Below are 23,765 nucleotides of genomic sequence, written 5' to 3'. Positions count from 1 at the left end.
ATTCTCTAAAAAGAAAGTATATATGAGAGAGGGTTTAAGAAGAATTTAAGCCTTCAAAGGTTTTTAACTTAAAAATAGGAGTAAAAAAATGTCAATCTGTAGTTCTCTTCTTTTTTTTAGAAAAGAAAAAAAAATATTGTAGTGAAGAATGTTGTTTAGAATAATAGAAAATGGAAAAAGGGAAAATGTATTTGTTGTATTAAAAAGTTGCCTAATTATAATTTTAGTCCCTCAAAACTATTTTTTATAGTTTATTTTATTTAGAAATAAATAAAAGAATAAGGTTGTTGCAATAAATCTATATAATTTTTCTTCGTCATTAACTTACATATAATTAAAAGACTAAGCAAATTAAAGGTCATAAAGAGTGAAGACATAATAAAAGTACGACGAAATATTATATGTAAATTAATAAGCGCTTAAGAAAGCTTTGTTTATGCGGGCAAATATTCTTTCTAAATTTTATTTCTCTTTTATATTAGTGAATCATATGTATGTTAATTGACTAAATCATAATAAATTATTATGCCTCTTATAGTATAAAAAATATGTAAGTTAATGACGAAGAATATTATATTATCCTATTTATTAACAAATTCAATTTTGCTCTTTTTCCTTTGTTGATATTCCAAACAAGAAAGGATAACATCGTCTTTTCTTTTCGTATTTCCCTCTTTTGATATTTCTTGCACCAATCTTATTCTTTTATTTATTTCTAAAATTCTTTCTATTTCTTTTTTAGCTTGAAATATCAAGTTTTTCATGTTCTAAGAAGAGATTTTTATATTTATATGCCATATAGTAAACTATATTCCCCTTCATGCTTAACTTTTAATAAAATTACTTAATTACCATTTATGTACCATTTTAGGATTTTAATGGTATTAATTAGTCTCCTAATTTTACCCAACCGTATATTCTCACTCTCCCAGTTTCTCTCTCCAAATCCCACCACCTCACTCACATATCAAACCACACCCCACGATTTCCTCTTCTAAAACCAACGAAAATCTGGAAGACCTCCGTTAACGCCTATTCTCAAGCTCTTTCTTCTAAAATCAGTCAAAATTTCAACTATTCTTCAAAGTTTAATCACCCATTAACGACCAGCTTCAAAGATTTTCAATGAAGAAGAACAAAGCTTCCAAAAAAAGCCCTAAAAAATTAAAGAAGCAGATGTTCTTTCTTTTGATTTGGGTGTTTTATCACCATATTCACCGAAAAAGCATGAAAAATCTGCTCATGCAAATGAAGAGAAGAAGCATAGGTTTTCCCCTCGTCAAGCTAGGGCAGAAGCTAGAACTAAAAAAACATGATTTTGATGCTGGTGAATCTTCGAGGCAAATCAATTCAGCGAAAAGGAAAGGCAAAGTTATAGATTTTGATGATCATTTTGTAGAAGATGAAGCTGTCATTAAACCTGCAAAGAAAGTTAAAGTGTCTCCTACAGTAAAAGCTCCAAAAAAAGCTCCTACTGTAAAATCTCCTAAAAATGTTCAATAACATTCATTGGTGAAGGTAAGAATTTAGTAATTTCAACAATAGTTTTTTTGTTTGTTTGTTTTAATTCTTAAAAGGCTCCATAATCTGTGTTTTTTGTGGTTTGTAGATTATTTGTCTACATTGTGAAGATTAGTTGTAGTTTTCTGAAGCTGTTTAAATTTGTAGATATATTGTTAAAAAATTGTAGTGATGTTCTTTTTGTTTTTAATTATATTATGTAGTTGTAGATATATTATAGATATATTGTATGACAATTGTAGATGTGGTATAGTTTAGATTGGAGCTGTGTATTAATAAGAGATTAATTATTTTTTCTGCATAATCTACATTTTTTTGCACCTCATAATGTTGATTATGGGGTCCTTAGGTTTCAGATATTATCCGACCCTAGTGTTCTAGCCAAATTAAAGAGTTATTGTCTCCAAATGGTTTATAGCTTTTCAATAAGACATGTTTTGGTTATTTCCTGTCAATTCCCAAAATATGTATGCAAAACCAAGTTATTCATCTTCTAATGAAGTATGAATTGAATGCATCTGGTGTTTCTTATTTTTCAACTGAGTTAAAGGGTCAGAGGTTGAATTTTGGCTTGAGAGAGTTTGCGTTAATAACTGGTCTTAGATGTTTTACCCAAGTGACAGACTTTGGTTACACTCCGGATTATAACAGTAAGATAATGAGGAGTTATTTTCCAAACAAGGAAAAAGTGGAGAAGTCATACCTAAAATAGATTGTAACCAACAGAAGCTGGGTAAATGATGAGGACGCAGTCAAGTTATGTATTCTATATCTCATAGAGTTCTTCATTTGTCCTTCAGACAAAGACAATGTTGGGTTGGTAGACAATTTTAGGTTTTATTTGGTGGACTCCGGACAGTATGCGACATACCCATGGGGTATTGAGTCTTACAGACAGTTGATTGAATCAGTTAGGCACAGACTCAATCCTTTTGTTCATTCTTATCTCATTCGAGAATTCGCACTAGCTATGCAAGTATGGTTGTACGAGTGTTGCTCTACAGTCAACACTGATATAGCTATAAAAGTTGTTAATTCAATCTCTCGCATACTTAACTGGTCAGCTAGTAAGGACAAGATATGGTTAGCTGCAATTGAAGATAGAATGATCAAACCTGAATTGATCAAGGTAAATGATTTTTATTTATGACTATACAATTTAATACAAATTATCTACAATTTGTATATATATTCTATTTAGTCCAGCTAATTTGTTTTTTTTTCCATTCAGTTCACCAACATAACTAAAGTAACTGAAGAGCTTCTATGATGTCTTTGCCTGATAAAGTTGAGTACATACTTGAAGAAGTTGAACACATTTCTGAGGATCCGAAAGTTGATGCTCCTCTATTAGAACCCAAAGAGTCAATTGGAAAAGAGGACAAGAAGTCTATTCTTAAACAAATTAGAAAATTAAAAGAAGGTCTTGAGAAGGTAACATGTATACATAAAATTGTACATGTTCTTTAATGTATGTTAAAGCCATATTTTGAAGTTAACTCTCTATATTTTTTAACATGTAGGTTGATTCAGATCTTGCACCTTTCAGGAAAGACGTCTTTGAAGAACTAAGCAGCCTTCGAGAGCTACTAAATGACTCTATCAAGTCAGTTTACAGGTGATAAACCGTCGAAATGATAACATTGATGCCAAGGTAATATTTATTAGTTTATTCATTTAACAAAACTATTTATGTCACCTCTAAGTTATATTGTTATTCATAAAATAGATATCTTAACTAATATAAAACTTTCTGTTTGCTGGGAGCTCTACAAAAAATGCTGACCACCCAAAAGAAAAGAACAATCAACAATTTCAGTGCACTAGTGGAGAACCATTGCATGCCAGTAGCAGCAAAACATGTATATATAAAAATACATACATTTTATCTATAAATTAATACAAGTTATCTACATCATACATACAACATGTCTTCATATTATTTAAGATATATTTACAACATACATACAATTAAATACAATATATTTATACAGATCTACAGATTTATGTAGATCTCTATAAGATACATACATATCTCCTAAAAATGTCAAGCAACTACTATCCATTATAATTCAAATACTTTAATGAGAAAACAGGGCATGTGAATGACATGGAAAATAATGAGAATCTTCCAGCACGTGTTGATTTATATTCCCATTTTGAAGGTGCAGTTGATGAAGAAAATGCAGGTATGAAATTGTATTCAGAAATTTTTGCTTTCCGTTTCAATTTTTTTTTACTATTCTATTAAGCTAGCTATACTAAATGTAACAGTGAGGGAAGATATGCATGCAGAATCTCCAATTTACGGAGTCACAGTAACAATTCAAGGAGAACAGAAGAATGAGGAAGATGTTAATGTAGGTGAAGAAGCCGAGTATGTAAATGTAGGTGATTCAGATGACTTCAGAGATGAGAAGAAGGAGGTTACACTTGATGATTTTGAGCTGCCGGGTAACTTCTCCCAGTTGGTTAAGTTCGGCGAGCCTAACCAAGATGAATCAACACATGTGCATCAAGGTAGAACAAGGCAGCCTGGAAAGCATGCCCGATCAGCATTTCTACCTTTATACAGTTGTGGTGGCAGCACTTCGATTGGACCTCTAATTTTTCACCTGAAGCACTCATTTACTTCTGTTATTGGTCAAGATGTTGATCTTGAGTTGTTGGAAGATTTCAGCAAGTGGTTATACTTTGGTACCGACAAAACTTCAAAGAGGTTTGTTTTCACAATTTGACCATTTGATTCTAGTATTTATCTTTTAGATATCTACTTCATTCAACAAATTTATTTAAATTTCTATTTGTTTCAATATGAGGAAGGCTCTGTATTTTATAAAGGATAACCAAATTAAGTCATGATTTGATCTTGGAGTGGAAAAGGTTGATAAGAAGAAGTGGTTCTATAATATGGCACACCCCGACCAAGTCTTCAACCACATAGTAAACTCATACTCAAAATATGTAGTTATTTTGTTGAATTTTTCTTTATTTGTATCTATAACACTGTTATAGTGCCATTTCTAGTATATGTAGTTATTGTGTAAATATATTGGAGATATTCTGTATAAATGCTTAACATCAAACTGAATTGTCGGTATATTATAGATGTTTTGTAGATAATTTGTATTAATGCCTAATATCAAATGGAATTGTACTTAGTTTGTATATATATATTTTAGATAATTTGTATTAATACCTAATATCAAATGAAATTGTACTTAGTTTGTATATATATTGTAGATAATTTGTACTAATGATTAAAAACAAGTAAAATTATAGTTTGTTTGTGTATATTCTGTAGATAATTTATAATACTAATTTAAAACAAAATGTAGTTGTAGTTATTTTGTAGTTTTTTTGTAGATAATTACCAAAAGGAAATAATTAAATATAATCTATTTTTGTTGCAGCACATTGATGTTATAATGTATTGCTTAAGGAAAAGAGAAAAGTATGGCCCCCGCAACAAGATAAGGTTTACTACCACTGATTGCTTGTTCAAGACTAGAATTGAACAAATTTATAATAAGTTCATCAATTCTCCTCAAGAAAAGAAGTTTGTTGTTGTCAAACCCTAAGACGTCATAGCAGAATACATATTGGGGTACAGATTGCTGGCAAATGTTGCATGGGATCAAATTGATTATGTGATTATGCCCGTCAATATTGTAGAAAAAATTCACTGTGTGTTGGTTGTTTTTGACATTGCCGATAGGGTTCTTTATGTGTATGATTCTACGGTCTCTTCACATAATCACTCTATTGTTGAATTTGTAGTCACCAAGTTTTCTGTTATGATCCCCCTTTACTTGTCATGCACCGATTTTTATGGCAAGCGATCAGACATCAACTTCAAGAACACAAAGGCATATATTGAAAAAGATGTTACTGACCCTATTGACATTCAGTGGAACGTCAGAGAGATACCACAACAAAAAGTAGGATCACTGTATGAAAAATCTTATTTCTTTCTATCTATTTAACATTTTTTTTGTTCATTGTTTGCTAAATATTGGCACTTTTTAAATTTTGCAGCAACTGTGGTATATATGTTGCTGCCTTTGCAGAGTATGTCAGCATTGGAGACCTAGCAGTTACTGTGGATGACCTTTCTGATATTGATCAACATCGTAGACGCTAGGAAGCGCTACTGTGGGACTACGCTAGAAAGAAGTAAGAGAATGGTGCAATTAATGAAAGTGAGGTGACTGACAGATTAGCAAGGAAAAAAAGCGCACCAGTTGTGAACGAGAAAACACAAGTCTTGAGGAAGAAGAATTAGTTGCAATTTTTTGTATGGAACTGTAGTTAAACTGTTTAGTTGCAGCTAGTTTTGTAGAAAGATAGTAGACAAGTTTATGAACAATATTGTTGAAGTTTAATTGTAGCAGATTTGTGTTTTAATTATTTTGCCCCTTGTTTTTTTATTTTATCCAGTATACTAGTTCGATCAATGGAGAAACATTCTGTCGTTTTTATATTCACTTGTTGAAAGTAAATAGTACTTGATCTAATTATTGTTACTGGTTAACTCCTTTTCAACTTAATTATTATGTAGTTACTCTGCCAACTCCAGATTATGTAGTTATTTTTTAGTTTTTATGTAGATAAATTGTAGGGATCATTAACAACTATCGATGGGTGCTGGAGATAATAAAATAACTGTGTACTACATATATACAAATCATTCACAAATCAATCAAGCTATGAAAATATTAAATTAATACAGAATACTAATTAAACAGAACAATATCAAACTAATTACATTAAGAATTGAAGGTGCCTCAACAATTACACATCAAATATAATTCTCATGAACTCATCAACAATTTTTATGAAAAATTCAGTTTATTACATAAAATTTTATTTCTTTTTGGGAGAATTCTTGCAAGATCTTTTGTTATGCCCTTCTACTCCGTAGTTGCCATATGAAACCTTATACTTCTTTGAATTTACTTCATCATATGTTTTGTATCTTTGTTTTTGAGGTCTTCCCGGCTGTCTTTTCTCACTTAAAGGTGGATTTACAACTTCTTCAATTATATATTGTGACACATTCCATTTGCTTTCATCAGGTAGGGGATTTACTGGTATTTCATAAGTACGCAAGAGGTTCTAGGTTGTGTAATAAGGAGAACAATATTGTTCATAAGACTCATCCATGTGCCTTAAAGCAGCCAAAGCATGTGGACAAGAAAGTTCGTCAAGCTGGAATTGCCACAACTACATCTCTTGTTTTCAAGACAAACAATATAGCGCCTCACACCATCTAGTACTGTATGGATGTAGTCTGTTGAAGCCCTCACCTACAATTACATTACAAACAAAAAATAATTCATATACGGTTAAATACAAAATATTTACAAATTATCTACATTCTCTTTTAATAATTTATTTTGATGCAATAAATGATCAGATCTTACTCTAAGTTTGTGCGACAATGTTCTGTTGTCATCCAACTCTTTGTTGAATTTAAACCCAAAGTATGTGAATGTACCCTTTGCTTTCAATAACTTTTCATTAGTCCAGCGTTCAAGAAGAGTCCTCATATACTCTAATAGTTCTACTATCGGCAACTCTCTTGCATCTTTTGTTACAACATTCAACGACTCTGTAATGTTTGATGTCATAATCCAAGTTCTGTTCACCGTAGCATGTACTCGAGACCATCTATGATAGCCAATATCGTATAAGTATGCTTTAACACGCGGGTCAATCTCTTCAATCTTTGACATCCTTTCATTAAATTCATCAAACGTGTATGACCGTGCCGTGACAAAGTACAATTTGCTTGACTTTAGATGACCCTTCTTGAACTTTGCCCTTATATTTGTCCAAATATGCCACATGCAAGAATAATATGGCATGTCGGAATAAACAATAGATGTTGCTTTCAAGATACTCTCATTCCGATCCAAAACAACACACATATTTGGTCTTTCACCATATGCATGTTTGAATTGCTCCAGAAACCACTTCCATGATGCGTCATTTTCTAAATCAACAACAATATATGACAATAGTAATATGGTACCTACATTATGTGGCAAAAAGCAATTAATTGGCTGCAGGAAAAATGCAGAGGAAGACATATACATACAAACAACAACTTTTCAACAATATATCTACAATGAATCTACAAGTAGTACAAAAAATAGACAAGCTATAATATTTCTACAATAAAACTACAATACTTGTTGCATCCATTGTATTAGCCGTTAGCATTATTCTCATATATGCTGACTTTAAGAAGGTTTCATCAACTACTACAACTGGCCTACAATATTCCCAACCACTGATTGACGTACAAATCACAACAAATACATATAAAAAGTAGTCATCTTCCGTCTTCTTCAATTTAACTACAGATCCCGGATAAGTCTTCTCCAGAATATACAAATAACTAGGCAATTTGCTGTAGGAGTCAGCAGGATGGCCTCTCAAAAACTCCAAAGCCTTTTCCTTTGCTCTCCAAACTTGCATGTATGTTAACTTCATGCCATGTTCAGACAACATATCAGTTTGTATGTCTTTTGGTGCGTAAAATTGTCTTAGGATCAGCATATTTTGGAATAACCATGCTACCAACTACCATGACAGTAGGTTTGCGTTGTATGAATGTACTGTCCATCAAAGAGCATGTGTGCAAGTTGTTGAAATTTCTAACCTTGAACATTGCAGAATCATTTATGCTAGTTGCCTTGAAGTGCCATGTACACTTTTCACCAACACATACCAACCAGTAGCTAAAAAAAACAATTTAAACATTGGTATAAAAAATGTAGATAAAAAAAATAATTGTAGTGTAAAAGATCATATTCAACAATTTATATACAAAACAACTACAAACTATCTACAATTTTGTTAAACAATATCACCCAAAAAACTGAAGAAGTAAAAATTTACAAATAAACTACAAAATAAAAAAGAATTGCAAGTGCAATGTTTCTACCTTCTAGCACTAGATCTTTTCACCCTAAATTGGAACTTGTTCATGACAGAATAGTACTTCATTGCACTAGCAATTGTTTGTTTGTCTTGGTATACTTGGCATACTTCAATAACACTTGGTGTACTTTCTGTTATTATTATACTTTCATATTCCACTATCGCCGGAGATGCTGGAATATCAATTAACTTCAGTGTTCTAGATGAACCTGCAATAAAATAAAGCTAAATACTGTTATGAACTATTTTTTGTAGAAATTTTGTAGTTAATTTGTAGACATATTGAAATTCTAAATTTCATATTGAGCTACAAATGGTATGTAGCTTTATTGTAGAAATATTGTAGTTAGAATGACATTCAAAACTCATATATATATATATAGTCTTTGATCTCTAGATTTTTTGTAGAAATATTGTAGATAATTTGTACATAAGTAATATACAGCCAAAATTCGATAGCAATGTAACAGAACAAACCTGCAACTGTGTTCGAATTGGTGATACTCAATTCCAAATTGAAATCACGTACTGTTATACATAGCGGATAGCTTCCTAAGCTTTTGTTTTCCTTTTTCGTCTCCATGTATACATGAACACCCATATCGTTCCTAATTTCCATTGGAGGACAATGTTCGTTGACAATGTATTTGATTTCTATTATTTTTTCGGTCATTAGATGCTCTGCTATTGTAGAATTCAATAGGCTATAACTCGCATCCTCGTCGACTACAATTCTATCGACCTGAAAGTCTCTATATCTACCATAGCTATCCCAATTCCCATTCAGTTGAAGCATAATTGGGATTTTCGACATAATTGCGGTTGTTACAGAAGAATTGTAGCTAATTTAGTCGCTTTTAAATTGTGAAATCAGGAAAAACAGTGAAACAGAGTATTGTCGTAAAAACAGAGTAGTGAATTTTGTAGAGAAACGGGCAAAATTTAATAGCGAGATTTGTGTTTGATAAAATCTGGAAGAATCCTTAATATCCCAACATTCGCGCGCCTATTAAAGGAATTGTACAACTAACAGGATTCTGTTTCTAATGATTTGTTTATATTTTGTCGAAAAATTGTTAGCAGGGCGGGTAATTTGCAAACTATGAGCATTTTTCGTAATATAGTTTCCTATATGGTATAGGAACGAAAATTTCCCTTCTGAGAATGACTCGGTCATGTGAATGAGATGGTTATTATTTTTAAAGTGCCATGACGGAAGGAAAATATGCTTAATCTCCAATCATATTTCTAACTTTTAGCTGTGATAATTTAGTATATAATATGTGTGCAGAGGTTCAAGACGATGGGTGTATTACTGGAAAAAGGTAGATTTAGGAATTAAATTTGATTGTTTCAACCTTTAGGTTCTTACCCAAATTCATAATACTTTTTTTGGTAATAAACATCTTTGTATTAACCATCAATTTAAATATTTACAAAGCAGTAGATCACAATGACCTACTTCCAAACTAGATAAAAAATATCTCAATCTAATCTTCATGGCCTCCTAACCTCATTTTATACAACTACTCTTACGATGTTAAGCTATTTAGCATTAACATTTTGTAAGAAGGACACGAGTATAACCCTCAGCTCTAATATTGCACATGCAGACCACTCTCCTGGCAAGGACATCCTATGTAGTTGCTTGCTTCTCAACGACCCTTGCATTCCTCTCAATCCATGTTGTGTGAGTATACTCTGCATACACTAATTTGAAAAGCATGACCACCTGAGATCACCCCTTCGTTTTCATTACAATACAATGATGCCAGTAGTCCACGATATTGTAGGAGGGTGTTGAATATGTAGCCAATGCATGAGTTTGGTCCATAAGCTTCTACCATATGCACATTTTGCAAATCTATGATTTCTTATTTCTGGAGTTTGATTGCAAAATCAGCACTTGTCTTCCACTTGCATACCCCAGTTCTTCAATCTGTCAGCAGTTAGCAATCTTCCCTGAACTTGTAGCCACATAATGAATACTGCTTTAGGTCGTGCTTGATTCTGATACGTTAATCATTTCCATTGAACTTTAGGCAAGTCCTCTAACAGTTGCAAATATACCTGTTTGATTATAGTCCTTTGATGAGCTGGGTTATTGCTGATGACATCCAGATTACTCGTTGCTCCAAATATTTTCCTGACCATCCAAAATGCCTGCTTTGGAGCTCCCATGGTTGCAAAGACTTGATCCTTTATGTAATAGCTATGGATCCGTTTGATCCAAAGCTTGTCTTTCTTGTTTGCTAATTCCCAGCAAGATTTTGTGATTGCAGCCTTATTCCATAGTGGCAAGTTGATCAAGTTAAGCCCCTCTTCTGCTCTAGATGAATAGATCATATCCCATATACTAAAGCTTTTTTAGTGATTGTATTCTCCCCGACCACACATAGCTTCTACAGTAGGCATCAATTGCCTTGATAACTTTAGCCGGAATGATGAATATTTGGGCCCAATAAACTTGAATACCAAAGATTACATATTGCACCAATTGAATTTTGTCTGCATATGAGAGCTTCTTTGCTGTCCAAGAGGATATCCTGGCCACTATTTTATCAATTAGTGGATGTCATTGCATTACAGAGAGCTTCTTTATATCAAGTGGTATGCCAAGATATCTGAAAGGGAGAGTTTCTTGACTATAGCCCAGTGTCTGCGGAATGTCATGTGTTCACCTCTGAGCTGACCCCTCCATAGTAAATAGAACTTTTTGCCAGGTTAACTTTAAGACCAGATGCTGCTGAGAAGAGATTGAATTTTTCATGTAAGAGTGCTACAAATATAGCATCTCCTCTTGTAAATAGGAAAAAATCATCCGCGAAACGCAAATGAGGTAAATCCAGCCTTGAACCCATTGGATGATAATAAAAAGCCTTCTCTTGCTTCAAAGTTTTCAAATTCCTACTCAAGTATTCCATTGCTATGGCAAACAGAAAGGGAGACATATGGTCCCCTTGCCTGAGCCCTCTAGCTGCATCAAATAACTTAGTTGTTTCCCCGTTAATGAGTATAGTATAGTTAACAATTGTCACATATTCAAGAATCCACTTAGTGAATTTGTCTGGGAAGCCCGAGCCTTCTAGCACTTGATGTAGGTACCTCCAATCCACTGTATCATAAGACTTTTGAATGTCCACCTTGATGAGACATCTTGGTGAAATATTCTTCCTATAATAAGTCTTAACCAGCTCATGAGCAAGTAATACATTATCCGCCACCTTTCTGTCTGAAATAGACCCTGCTTGAGTATCAGAAATAATAGAAGCTATAACTTTCTGAATTCTGTTGGCCAATACTTTGTCGATGAGTTTGTATACTACTGTGCAACAAGTTATTGGCCTGTACTCTTTAATGCTTAAAGGGTTGGGAACTTTAAGAAGTAATGTGATAGTTGTGCAGTTGATTGCTCTAAACAGCTTCCCTGATTGAAAGAACTCCCCGACTGCTTGACAAATTTCTGAGCTGAGAAGTGGCCATGCTGATTTGAAGAATAAGGCATTATATCCATCTACCCGTGGTGATTTATCATCTCCAATAGCACACAACCCATCATAGATTTCCTGCTCAGTAACTTCATCATAGAGATTGACCTGTTGCATATGATTGAGCACTAGTCCTAGCTTCACTACCTACGTGTTTATTGCTGGCAAATGGACTACAATTGGTCCCATCAATGACTTATAAAAGTCAATGATCTCTTCTTGGATCTAGTGATAGTCAGTAAGTCTATCTCCATATGTATTAACAAGTTCTGTAATGACTTTTCTTTATCTTCTTTCCTTCATAACTGCTGAAAAATACTTGGAATTTGAGTCTCCCAGTCTTATCCATTTAGCTCGAGCTTTCTGTTGAAGGATACTTTCTTCTATTAATGACCATTTCTCTAGATTATCTAGGAGTAGTTTCTCTTGAGCAACTAGTTTATCTAAGTAGCAGCTAGGCATTTGAACTTGAATGTCTTGCAGCCTCTGCCTGTGTGATCCAGCATATCTTTGATGCCTCTGAATTCAGTGTTAATTAGTTGCCTCAATAGTGGCCTCAAAGCCTTCAACTTATACCAAACATTCTTCGTAGGATATGTACTTAGGTGATCTTTCCACACTTCTTCTACCAATGCCAAGAAGTTTGGATGGTCAGCCCACATATTGAAGAACCTAAATGGGATCTTACCACTTGGTCAAGCTCTTCTCATTGTAATTACCATGGGAGCATGATCTGATATGAATGGCAATCTGTATTCAACTTTCATGTATCCATATGTTTGCATCCAGTCATTACTACCAATAGCTCTATCTATCCTGCTATAAACTTTAGTAATACATTGTTTTTTGTTTGACATGTGTAAAATCCCCTCTTCCAAGGTAACTCATTCAGGTTTAGAATGTGCATATAGTCTGAGAAGTCTTGCACTTCATTGCATGTGACTGGATTACCATAAAGTCAATCCTGAACTGTTAAGACTAAGTTGAAATCACCCCAAATGATCCATGATTCAGAGCTTTGTATTGCTAAGGATTGTAACTGTTGCCATAAAGATTTTCTCTAATAAATGGTGTTGAAGCCATAAACTACTGTCATGAGACAATGCATTGGGATATTTCTACCTACAATCCTACAGTGCATTAGTTGAGTAGGCTGCTCTAGCACTGTAATATCATAGAACATGGGATCCCATAACATCCAAATTCTCCCATTGATAGCCTGATCATAATTGTATCTAGTATGCCAACCTGGTACCACTAGCTGAGCTATGTGATCAACCTTTTCCTTCTTGGCTATGGTTTCTACTAATCCTACCAACTTAATATTATTCTCTTTTATATAGGTACAAAACTCTTTTTGTTTGTATATTTTGATGGTACCCCTTATGTTCCACACCATCCAAGACATCGGGGGGTGGATAGGACCACCTGTAGCAGGTGGTCTCAAGTAAGTCAGCCATCAGATTTGTTTGTTGTTGAGGCCCTTGCTTTCCAGGAGACAATACTGCTTTAGCATAGTTCATTGGAACCCCATTGATCTTTACTACAATCTTCCCATTTTCTAGTTGTCTTTATAAGTCTTCCTCTGTTAGCTGCTTATCCTCAAGACTCCCAGATTGCTCAGTAGTACACTCTACTTCCTTGCTTGGCATATCCATATGTTTTTGGCTTTCTCTTGAGGTAGAAGTTATTGGTGCTTCTTTAGTCTTCCATATCTGCTTCACTAGTGGTGGCCTCCTTTTCCAGGACTGTTGGTCTTGTTTAACTCCTTCTTTGGGAATCTTTGCACGGTCATGCCCAGTTTTGAGGTACTTTTTACAAAATTTCGGCTTCCAATCATATTCAACAGCTTGTTCAAACACTACACCTGATTTATCCATTACTAGAATCTTGCTTGGTAACATTTACTTCAATATGTATCCTAGCAAAGAAAATTCGTGATTGTTTGGCAGTACACTCGTCTGCAAATATTGGAATTCCTATAGTACTTGCAATTCTACCCAATGAGTTGTCACTCCAACAGTTCATTAGGCGGCTTGGGAAACCTTACATGTAGAGGTATTTCTGTCAAGAATTCTTAGCCAAAATTGAACTGTGGAGACCATTCCTTCATTACTAGTGGTCTATTGTTCATTGTATATCTCACACATAATTTCTTTCATATCAGCCATATTTTTAAACCTGACTATGTAGTAACTTTCATCATGATAATATAGCTCTGGCATAGTCACTGTATTCCACATTTGATTTATGTAGCGTCGCATATAGTTGTAACCTGGTTTTTCACCAATTACATACACAATTAAGGCACATTTTCATTTCAAGTTCTCCTTTTCAATTTCTGCCTTTTCAAACTTAGCTACCAAGTTCTCTTCAATAATTTCAGGAGTTATGTAGCTCAAAGTCATACCATTAGCAGCAGATCTGTTACCTGTTAGTACTCCGGCCCAGGTAGACTCCTTGGGCTCCTCCAGCATTGGAACAGTGATTGGTACAAGTAATGACGTTTGAGGTACAACTTCCTGCTCTTTGTTCTTCAATGGAACGGTCGTCGCAAAGAGGGAGGTGTGACACTGCCTCTTAGATTGACATGCACGGGGATTGGACTTGATTTGCCTGTTTATGTTATTGACTAGAAGATGCTGAAGCACCTACATAAAGGATCTGTGCTACAACGCCTGATCCAGCTTGCATCTTTAAAGCTCCAGAAATCGACTCCATAACAGCTGATGAGCTCCTTCCTATGTTTTTAAGCTTTGGAATTTTGTCATCAACCTTGATTTGTTCCTTCTTAGGTCTGCCTCGCGACTTCTTTCCAGCCATGGACGAGATAAGCGCACGTTAGCTTAACCTACGCCGAGAGGACTGGAGAAGAAGACTATTATTATTATTATTATTATTATTATTATTAATACTCTCAAATTCATTCTACTTTTAAAGTATAGGTTTATAATATTTTATCTTATTTTGCAATTTTAGTAATTTTTCATTTGTAAAGGTGCATCCTATAATTATTGCATTTGAGTTTGGGTGCGTGTATATATATTTAAATAATTTTATAGTATTATTATACATGATCTAGGAAATAAGCATGAATTCACATGAATCCATGTCCCTGCTCTTAGATACATAGTGTGTGTGTGTTTTCTTAAGCAAAAACAAAAATCTAGCTGGTGGTCTACAACACGATAGAATATTGCAATTAGAATCTTGGTTTCGAATTGAAAGAAAAATGCACATTAAAACCTACAACTTATTTTTCTTTGCAAAAACTAATCTGGAAATGAAAATAGTATATATATATATATATATATATATATATATATATATATATATATATATATATATATATATATATATATATATACACACACACACACACACACGACACCTCTCTTTGGCCAAGAAACTTATTTATCTTTTTTCTCCATTTTTTGGTTTTTCCCTTCATTCTTTACATTTAGTGTATGTTAAAAAGCCTAAAAATCTCTATTAAATACTAAATGTTACGGTCTTTCTACCTCCCTTATAATAAATGTTGTTTAATGTATGTTTTACTATATCAAATGTAGGAGATCTCCGAGAGACCATGTCCAAAGTAACGAAATTGAGGTAGAGTAGTCCAAAATTTCAGATTGATGGCTTGATCTCCTTGGGAAACAAGAGTACGTAGACGATGGCTTTGAAGGCTATGACACAGACCTTCTGGAATGGAGGCAATAAACGATGAAGTGTGTAATCATCATTCTGTTGATGATGGTATGATGTTGTTATAACTTCATTATTATCCTTACATTTTCCTTCTCTTTCTAAATTGGAGTAGAAAACTTCAGTTTATTTCTTGACCTTCCCAAAATCCATTTTAGATTTGGAAAAACTTCTGATGAACTAATAATGCATTAATTATTTTAACACCACTGACTCTAATATATTATTAGTGTTCTCTCCTTATTCTAAGGATTTGCGGAGCTTTCACTTTCTTTTATTCAGCAATATATATTTGATTATTGAAACTGTTGAAGGATGACAAGTTATATGTTATATTTACTTTATTAATTTATATATGATTGTTAAATACATTTTACACTGTTTTATTAGAAACAAAATCACTTGACTTAAGCAAAGTCATAATAGCCAATAAATCCTTAATCTACTTTAGGTGTAACAATCTGCAATTTCAACTAAATCGGCATTCATTTCTCAATCCATTGTAAAATAATATTTCTTTTGTATAATCATATGGTATTCGGAATACACAATATTCCGGATTGTTAGAAACTTGAATGTCATGTTTAACGATTCTTGGTTGCGTGAACAAATAAATTCTCAGAGTGAAGTAATGAAACTCACAATTCCTTATGTTATAGTTCACAGGCACAAACTAACTACATTTTCCTTTCATTTCAAGTACCCAGTGATATTATTAGATCTCTAGATATTACTAAGTGGCATGCTAAAAGTGAACGATGACATCTCTCATATATCAAGAAATGTATTTACCTCTTCTCTCATATTTTTTTTTACATTTAATTTCCCTTATCTTTCTATTTTTTTTTCCTGATTAGAGAATTAATCACGTTCCACCTTACATATTGAATTTTAAATATTGCTAAATTATAACTTGAATAAGAGAAATAAATAATAATAAGACATTAAATAAAGACTAAATGAGTGAAAAGGGGTTACACTAATTTGGAATACTAAAAGATACATTAAGGAGCGAATTTTCAAGAATATAACGACAAAGTTGCATAAATAAGGCTATTATTTGGACAATAAAAGAGTGAAATTTATTCAATCGTGAAAAAGGGAGACATAAAAGTTTTTAATCAGCAAAACCTGTGGTAGGATAGATGAGTTTGAGCTCTTGAAAAGAGAAATTATTGATAGGAAGATTCTATCCCAATGAAAGAATACATTAAAAATGTTTATCTTTTCATTTCTTTTTAGTTTCTATTTCTTTTCTTTTTTGTTTCCCTTTTTTTTTATATCATTTTCTTAAAAATGTAATTGAGAAAAACAAAAAATATATCAATCTTACGAAATATAAGTGTCAACAATTCATATTAAGAAAATTCTAAGAGGAAGACTTGAGAGGAAGAATAAAAAAGCGGGTGGCATATATCAGGTTTATATCTCCAAGATTACAGCATTACCATTTTTGTCATTATATTTTTATTTTTCTATAATTCTCATATATTCCAATATTTAGCCTAAGATGTTTCTCATGTATTCTTTCCGTCAAAAACTTTATAGGAGATTAAAACAATCATGAAATTATGATAGAATAATAAAAGCTAATATGTCTCAAATGTAAAAATTATGTTTTTATTAAAACTATTATAACACTATTAAATTATATTTAATTTTTTCCGGTCGCTCGAAGCGTGGGGCAATTACACTAGTTTTGGTAATATATCTGGAAATCCAATTTTACTATTTTTTTTGTTTGAGCTAGAAAATCTGATAAGACGTCAGAAATGAGGCCTAACACTCTATGATAGTAAGACGTTGCATGAGAAACAACGCACCGTATCATGATTTGTTGATTACAATTTAAAAAGACGTGGAATACTGAAATACGTTGATATATCTGTCGCTAAATATTTACCTTATACCGAATGAGCTTATCGCATGTGACAACATGATAATCGATAAAAGAATAAGGGGCTCTATGGGGTTGACTCCAGCTAAGGACTCTACTAGTATTGATCGAACCTATTGGGTATTTATAATCCCATTTCAAGGTGGATATACACTTAAGAACTTGTTATCTTGGGCACAAATTTCCAATGGATGTCCGACCAAGCTTTTGGGAAGCTAATTTTTTATTTATTTATATATATATATATATCACAAAATGTATTTTCTTAGAAACTTAAGGTGTTTGACCATGTTGAAGAAGTGCTTTTGAGCAACTAAAACAGATTTTCGGCTTTTGAGAAGAAACTACAAATTCTAACTTTTGGGAAGAAACAAAATAATTAATTTTTTTCAAGACAAAAATATCCTTACAATAAATTTATATTTCTCCACATTATCCCTTAAAAAATTTAATCTTTTTATTTTCCTGTTTTCTTTTTGCTTGTACAAATCCTTTTATTTTACTTTTATTTTTATTTTTACCGTATTGCTTGAAATAACTTACTCATAATCCGTAAATTTTATTTTAAAAATTAAACTCATTCTTTTCACCTGATATATTACTTCATTATAAAAAAAGATTTAGCCAAATACGATCTATTTCTATGAATCTCGAATGGTTACTAGCAAAAACTTTCTTAGATAATTTTGTCGATCACTACATTTTCAAAGGAAAAAGTTATTTCTAACATCACTAATAAACCGTTTGACCAAGCTACAAAAATCGGCTTATTTTGAGAAGTGTTTTTTTTTAAAAGTGCTTTTCTTAAAAGTATTTTTGGTGAGAAGCAGTTTGTGTTTGACTAATTAGTTTGAAAAGTACTTCTGAGAAGCAATTAGTGTTTGACCAAACTTTAAAAAACTACTTCTAAGTGTATTTTTCTCAAAAAGTGCTTTTTGAAGAGAAACTACTTTTTTCTGCTTCTCCAAAACTATTTTTGCTTCTCCTCAAAAATATTTTTTTTCCTTCCAAAACTTGGTCAAATAACTCAATTTTTGACCAAAAATATTTTTGAAAAAAAATTAAATATTTTTGGCCAAAAAAGCTTGGCCAGACTATAAAAAAACTATTTCAAAATAAGCATATTTTTATGATCACCAGGAAGTGAACATTCACAATATCACCCGCAGTGTCAAGCCACGTGTCAAACTCTTATTGGTTAATATCCTCCCGGGGCCCACAGTAACATTCATCTCTCTCAACCATTTCCACATCGCAGTATTTCTCCATTGTTCCAAACCCTCAAAACAGCTCCCAAAAAGACAGTGTTCTAAATCACAGAGTAGAGAAAACAAAAATGACGGAGGCAATGATTAGGAAGAAAGCCGGTATGGCTAGTGTGAAAGACATGCCTTTATTGCAAGACGGTCCACCACCGGGCGGTTTTGCACCGGTTCGATTCGCTCGCCGGATCCCTAACACCGGTCCAAGTGCTTTGGCCATTTTCCTCACTGCTTTTGGTGCTTTCTCTTGGGGTATGTACCAAGTCGGCGTTGGAAACAAGAAGCGTAGGTATGGAACATTTTTTTTTTGTGAAATAAAAAAAATCCATTTGGGTATGTTTATTTTGACTTGATTTGATCTGGGTGTGTCTTGATTTTTGTTGATTATGTGAAATTTTGTTCCTTTTGAGGTATGTACCAAGTTGGAATTGGAAATAAGAAGTGTAGGTATATTTTTTAATTGTGAAAAAAACCATTTGGGTGTGTTTATTTTGTCTTGATTTGAGCTGGTTATGTCTTAATTGTTGTTGATTATGTGAAATTTGGTTCTTTTGAGGTATGTACCAAGTTGGCAAAGGAAATAAAAGGCGTGGGGTATGAATTTCCCTTTTTCTTTTATTGTCAAAAGAATTCATTTGGGTGTGTTTATTTTGTCTTGATTTGAGGTGGATGCGTTTACTTTGTGATTCTTTGTGAACCTTAAATATGTTACTGAATTTGTGTGCATTGGTTGATTTGAGCCAAGAGTTAGAGCATTTTGTTCTTTTTCCTTTCAATTTATTTGATAAAGGTAGTGAAATTTGACACTTCGTTTGAATTGGTAAGTGAATAGATTGAAGAAAAGGGTGGCGATTCTGTTGAGAAGTGCACAATTAGGTTGTGATTCATGATGAGCAAAATTTCGTTTTTTGAATTTAAGAACGGTAAAAGGTAGAGTTGAAATCGGTCATGAGCTAGGCTTTTGATCTCTGGTGGTGGTTGCAAATCCTTTTTTCATGAGTTTCTTATGTGTGCTGCTTTGTTTTGGTACTTGTTACTGGAATAATGAGGGTAGTTCTGAAGGATGATGTTAATTTTCATGTCCAAACTGTGACATTGTGAGTGTGGAATAGGTTGTCTTTAGTATTAGAATAGATAAGATGGTGCTCGACATGAACATGTGTTCAATTGCTCTTTTGTTGATCAAGTTTTCCCATGGTGCCTGCTTCTGCTCTGTGAGTCAGGTTTTAGACCTTTAATCTGTATAAGCCAGTAAGAGTGATATAATACAGAAGATTCTTTAATCTTGTGGAAGAAACTAGTTATTTAGATTAGAGGGACAGGGACTGGCTTAACCCAGGATGCTTTTTGTCTTTGAAGAAACTCTCATGAACTTTGCATGAAGTAGGCTGAGCTATAGAAATGTCAAGCATTGGAAACATACCATTTTATTTCATAAAGACATTCAGAAGGAAATATAGTTTGCTACTTAAAGAATTTGTATCCTTACACCTATTTAGTTCCCCAGCTCAGAAAGTTCTCGGCAAAACTGTTTTGATTAGTTGAAACTAATGTATGGCGTGTTGATTATCTGATCGGCAAATTCAAGCTAGTACATAATGTGGCATGTTGACTGTGATTGTCCCTCATACTCTCGGAGGTCTTAGAAATCAGGATCCTCATGTTAGGTGGAATTTTTTTTGCTCCAACTCCAAGGGGCATTCTGGATTTTCAGAACTTATGGAGTTGTTTTGGTTAAGTTCTATTGATTGTATCATCTTGAATTAAAAAAAGTAAATGGATTATAATTCTCCTTAACACGTATTCTGGTTCTTCTAGAATCTGCATGAGATGGACCTCTGGTTAGCACATTCACATTTAGTAAGCATCTCTAGCCAATCATATGCCCCCATGCCATTTTTATGTTCAAATCATTGAACTAAATGTACTCCATCCTTAAATACTTCCTAGATCGGAGTCTTCTCTGGGATAGACAAACCCCAGCCATTGTCTTGGAGCAGCTTGCAGTGACTATAGATCTCATAGATATGATTTTGGCCAAGGAAGACGACTCTGCTAACAGGAAACCTTTGAGGATCCTTCTCAAAAAACAAAAAGTAATAATAATATTTTTTTTAAATACGAACCTTTGAGGTAATTGCATATCAATTTTCGTTTAATGGCCTTTTCGGTTGTATATTTTCTGAAGAAGAATACTTGATGAACTGCCTAGGGTAGTTAGGGATTTTAGTGATCTACTCTGGTCATCGAGAACCCAATGTCCAGCAGCCAATGTCCAAGGCCATACCTTAACTGCATTCTCGTGTCCAATCTGAAATTTTATTCTCGTGTGGTATTCTAGCTGAGATATTGAATAAGGAATAGGAGAAGGGTTGAAGACTTGAACATGTAGACACCATAGAGGCATAGACCAAATAAGTTCCAGAGAAGAGTTTGATTGCAAGAATTGGATAGACTCATAGCCAAGCAAGTAAGCTCTTTTCTCTAGCATGATTATTATGACTTCCTCTAGTGAAACATAGAGACTGTTTAGTGCTCCAAGGACTATGAAACTCAGTGAGTATGAGAGTACTATTAGGTTCCTAGAATCACTAGAAAATAAATACTCCTAATAAATGCCTACCTTTTGTTATCTGTTTTAACATTTGTTTGTTTACTTTTTTGGCGGGACTGGTTAGGTGGCACTATTTTAAAATCTTCGACTGTGATGGATTATGATTATTGTCCAGGAAGAAGTCTGCTGACATTGAAACCAATAACTTCAAGACTTTGACATCGAAAACTGGAATAAAATTAGTAAATTGATGATAATCTCCTCCTAATGCAAAAGATAATCTTTCAGCATAGTGTCGTACTTCCCTATGTCAACGTTAGCTTTTAGCCTGTATCAATTTTCTTTAGCTAATTTGTGATGCATTTACTGCCTTCGACTAAATTATTTTTCTTGTCTAGACTATGCTTTTCTTTAAATCCTTCTTCATCTGTAGTTGGTGTCTATATTTAGCAAGAATAGCCAGCAGCCAACGTCCCATCTTCCTCCTTTTCAAGGCCCAAAAATTATGGAAATCCTGAATGGTATGAGCGACATAGGGATATTTTCCATGTAAAATGACCATCTAGGCACTGAAGAAGTATTTCTAGACTTTTCCAGCAGCCTCCTTTTTTCTTTTCAATTCTTAGTGCTTACGAACTAGCTGAAATCCTTATGTAGTCCCTCCAGTCCAGGGACTCCCAGTTAACGACACAGAGAAGATTATCATAATAAATCCTTAATGAGATCCATTATGCAGATTCTGGCTTAATTTGGCAAATGGTATAGTGCAGGCTAGATGAGCCAAAGTTCTGGCGGCATTCATGGAAGCTAAACTGGGAAAGTGGGTGACTTAGGATTTTTATAATAGGAAGCAACTGAGCTTCACTTAAGTGTGTTGTTCTGTTTGATGAGTTATTTTTTGCGATCTCCAAGAGGATTATCATGCTTCCTTTTTCGTTTGGATGATTACAAAATTTTGATTAGGGATTTATCATGTTTCCTTTTTTATTTTAATTGGCGAAGTCATGTATAGTTTGAGGTTGAGTCAGGTCAAAGATTCATTTCTCTTACCATGGTATCAGATATAGGCACATCATTGATGTTATGTTATCCGTGCTCCCAAGTATCTAGTCCTGAGCATTGGTTAATGGTATGATTGTAGTCCTATTATGGTCTTGTCCAGTTCTCACCTCATCAGCTAGTGTTTGGAGTTGCATTAGGTCTACGGTCCATTTTTTCTTAGCAGCTTAATGTTAATGAGATCATTAACTAGTTATTGTCTGAGAAATTAGGAGCCTGAGCTCTCTGATACGGTGTTTCTTGGAGGGACTTTAAAAGTTGTTTGAACTAGGATATTCCTAAAACTCCCTTCTATGTATTGGAAGATGTGCTCACCATAGCTCAGTGGTTCTGAAATCAATGACGACCACAAATTTGCTTAAAAAAGGTCCTGATGATATTTGCATTGTTATGTAGGGTAATAAAGGAAGAAAAGTATGCTGCTCGAAGGGCTATCTTGCCCATGCTTCAAGCTGAAGAGGATGAAAGGTTAGCTACTTTAATTTTTTTTCCATTTCAGGCTCATGTCTACTTATTCTAGTCCGCGGACTGTTTTTGTTTATGCTATTGCTTTCTTTGCTTATTCAGATTCGTTAAAGAGTGGAAGAAGTATCTTGAAGAAGAGGCGAGAATCATGAAGGATGTTCCCGGTTGGAAAGTTGGTGAAAGTGTTTACAACTCTGGAAAATGGATGCCTCCAGCAACCGGAGAGCTTCGTCCTGATGTCTGGTAATATGTTGGCAGGAGACAACGAAAACTGCTTTGTTTCAGTGGAGTTCATACTTTCCTTTGGATTTCTTTCCTAATTGGAATAAAATGTATCTGCAAAATCTGTGCACATGTTTAGAATGAAGTTACATGATTTGCTTTAACGCGGTTAGCGTTCTCCCTCCTATCTCATGGAAGTTCAGATAATCAGAGACAATGCTAGTTCCATGTTCTCTCAATGTTTCTATATTTTCAGATTTTCTTTTCAGTTACTGGGAAATGTTTCCTTAACCCCTTTTCCAGTTACCTCAAACATAGCAAGAGGCCAAATCTAGCAGTGGCTATTGTTGGATGTTTCTGATGTTGAGCTATATTAAAGATTGTTTTCCTCTTTGATTTCTTTATTCTTTTTCACCTTTTAAATAGTATCTACAAGCCCTCAGTGGTGAAAGCAAATAACCTCGACTAACACAAAGAAATGATGAATTTGTTATAAATATATTATATTATGGATGTTCATTTAGTACTCCGTTGTAAATAAGCTTACTGAAGAAGCTTATCCATATGGGACTCCACCGTAAATATGTTTATCTATTTAGTACTATATTGGAAATAAGCTTCCTGAAGAAGCTTATCAC

General features: G+C 33.7%; 1 protein-coding gene across 1 annotated transcript; it reads left to right on the top strand.

Moving 5' to 3' along the window:
* The first annotated feature begins 18,800 nt into the window (after nt 1–18,800).
* On the top strand, nt 18,801–23,523 carry LOC107770117 (NADH dehydrogenase [ubiquinone] 1 alpha subcomplex subunit 13-B). Its single transcript, XM_016589384.2, has 3 exons — nt 18,801–19,116; nt 22,837–22,908; nt 23,008–23,523. The coding sequence occupies exons 1-3, from the start codon at nt 18,902–18,904 to the stop codon at nt 23,150–23,152; spliced, it is 432 nt and encodes a 143-aa protein (XP_016444870.1). The 5' UTR covers nt 18,801–18,901; the 3' UTR covers nt 23,153–23,523.
* Nucleotides 23,524–23,765: the final 242 nt, after the last annotated feature.

Source organism: Nicotiana tabacum, chromosome 7 (assembly GCF_000715075.1).
Source record: "Nicotiana tabacum cultivar K326 chromosome 7, ASM71507v2, whole genome shotgun sequence".
NCBI classification, from domain to species: domain Eukaryota; kingdom Viridiplantae; phylum Streptophyta; class Magnoliopsida; order Solanales; family Solanaceae; genus Nicotiana; species Nicotiana tabacum.
This window is presented reverse-complemented; position numbering and strand designations above follow the sequence as displayed.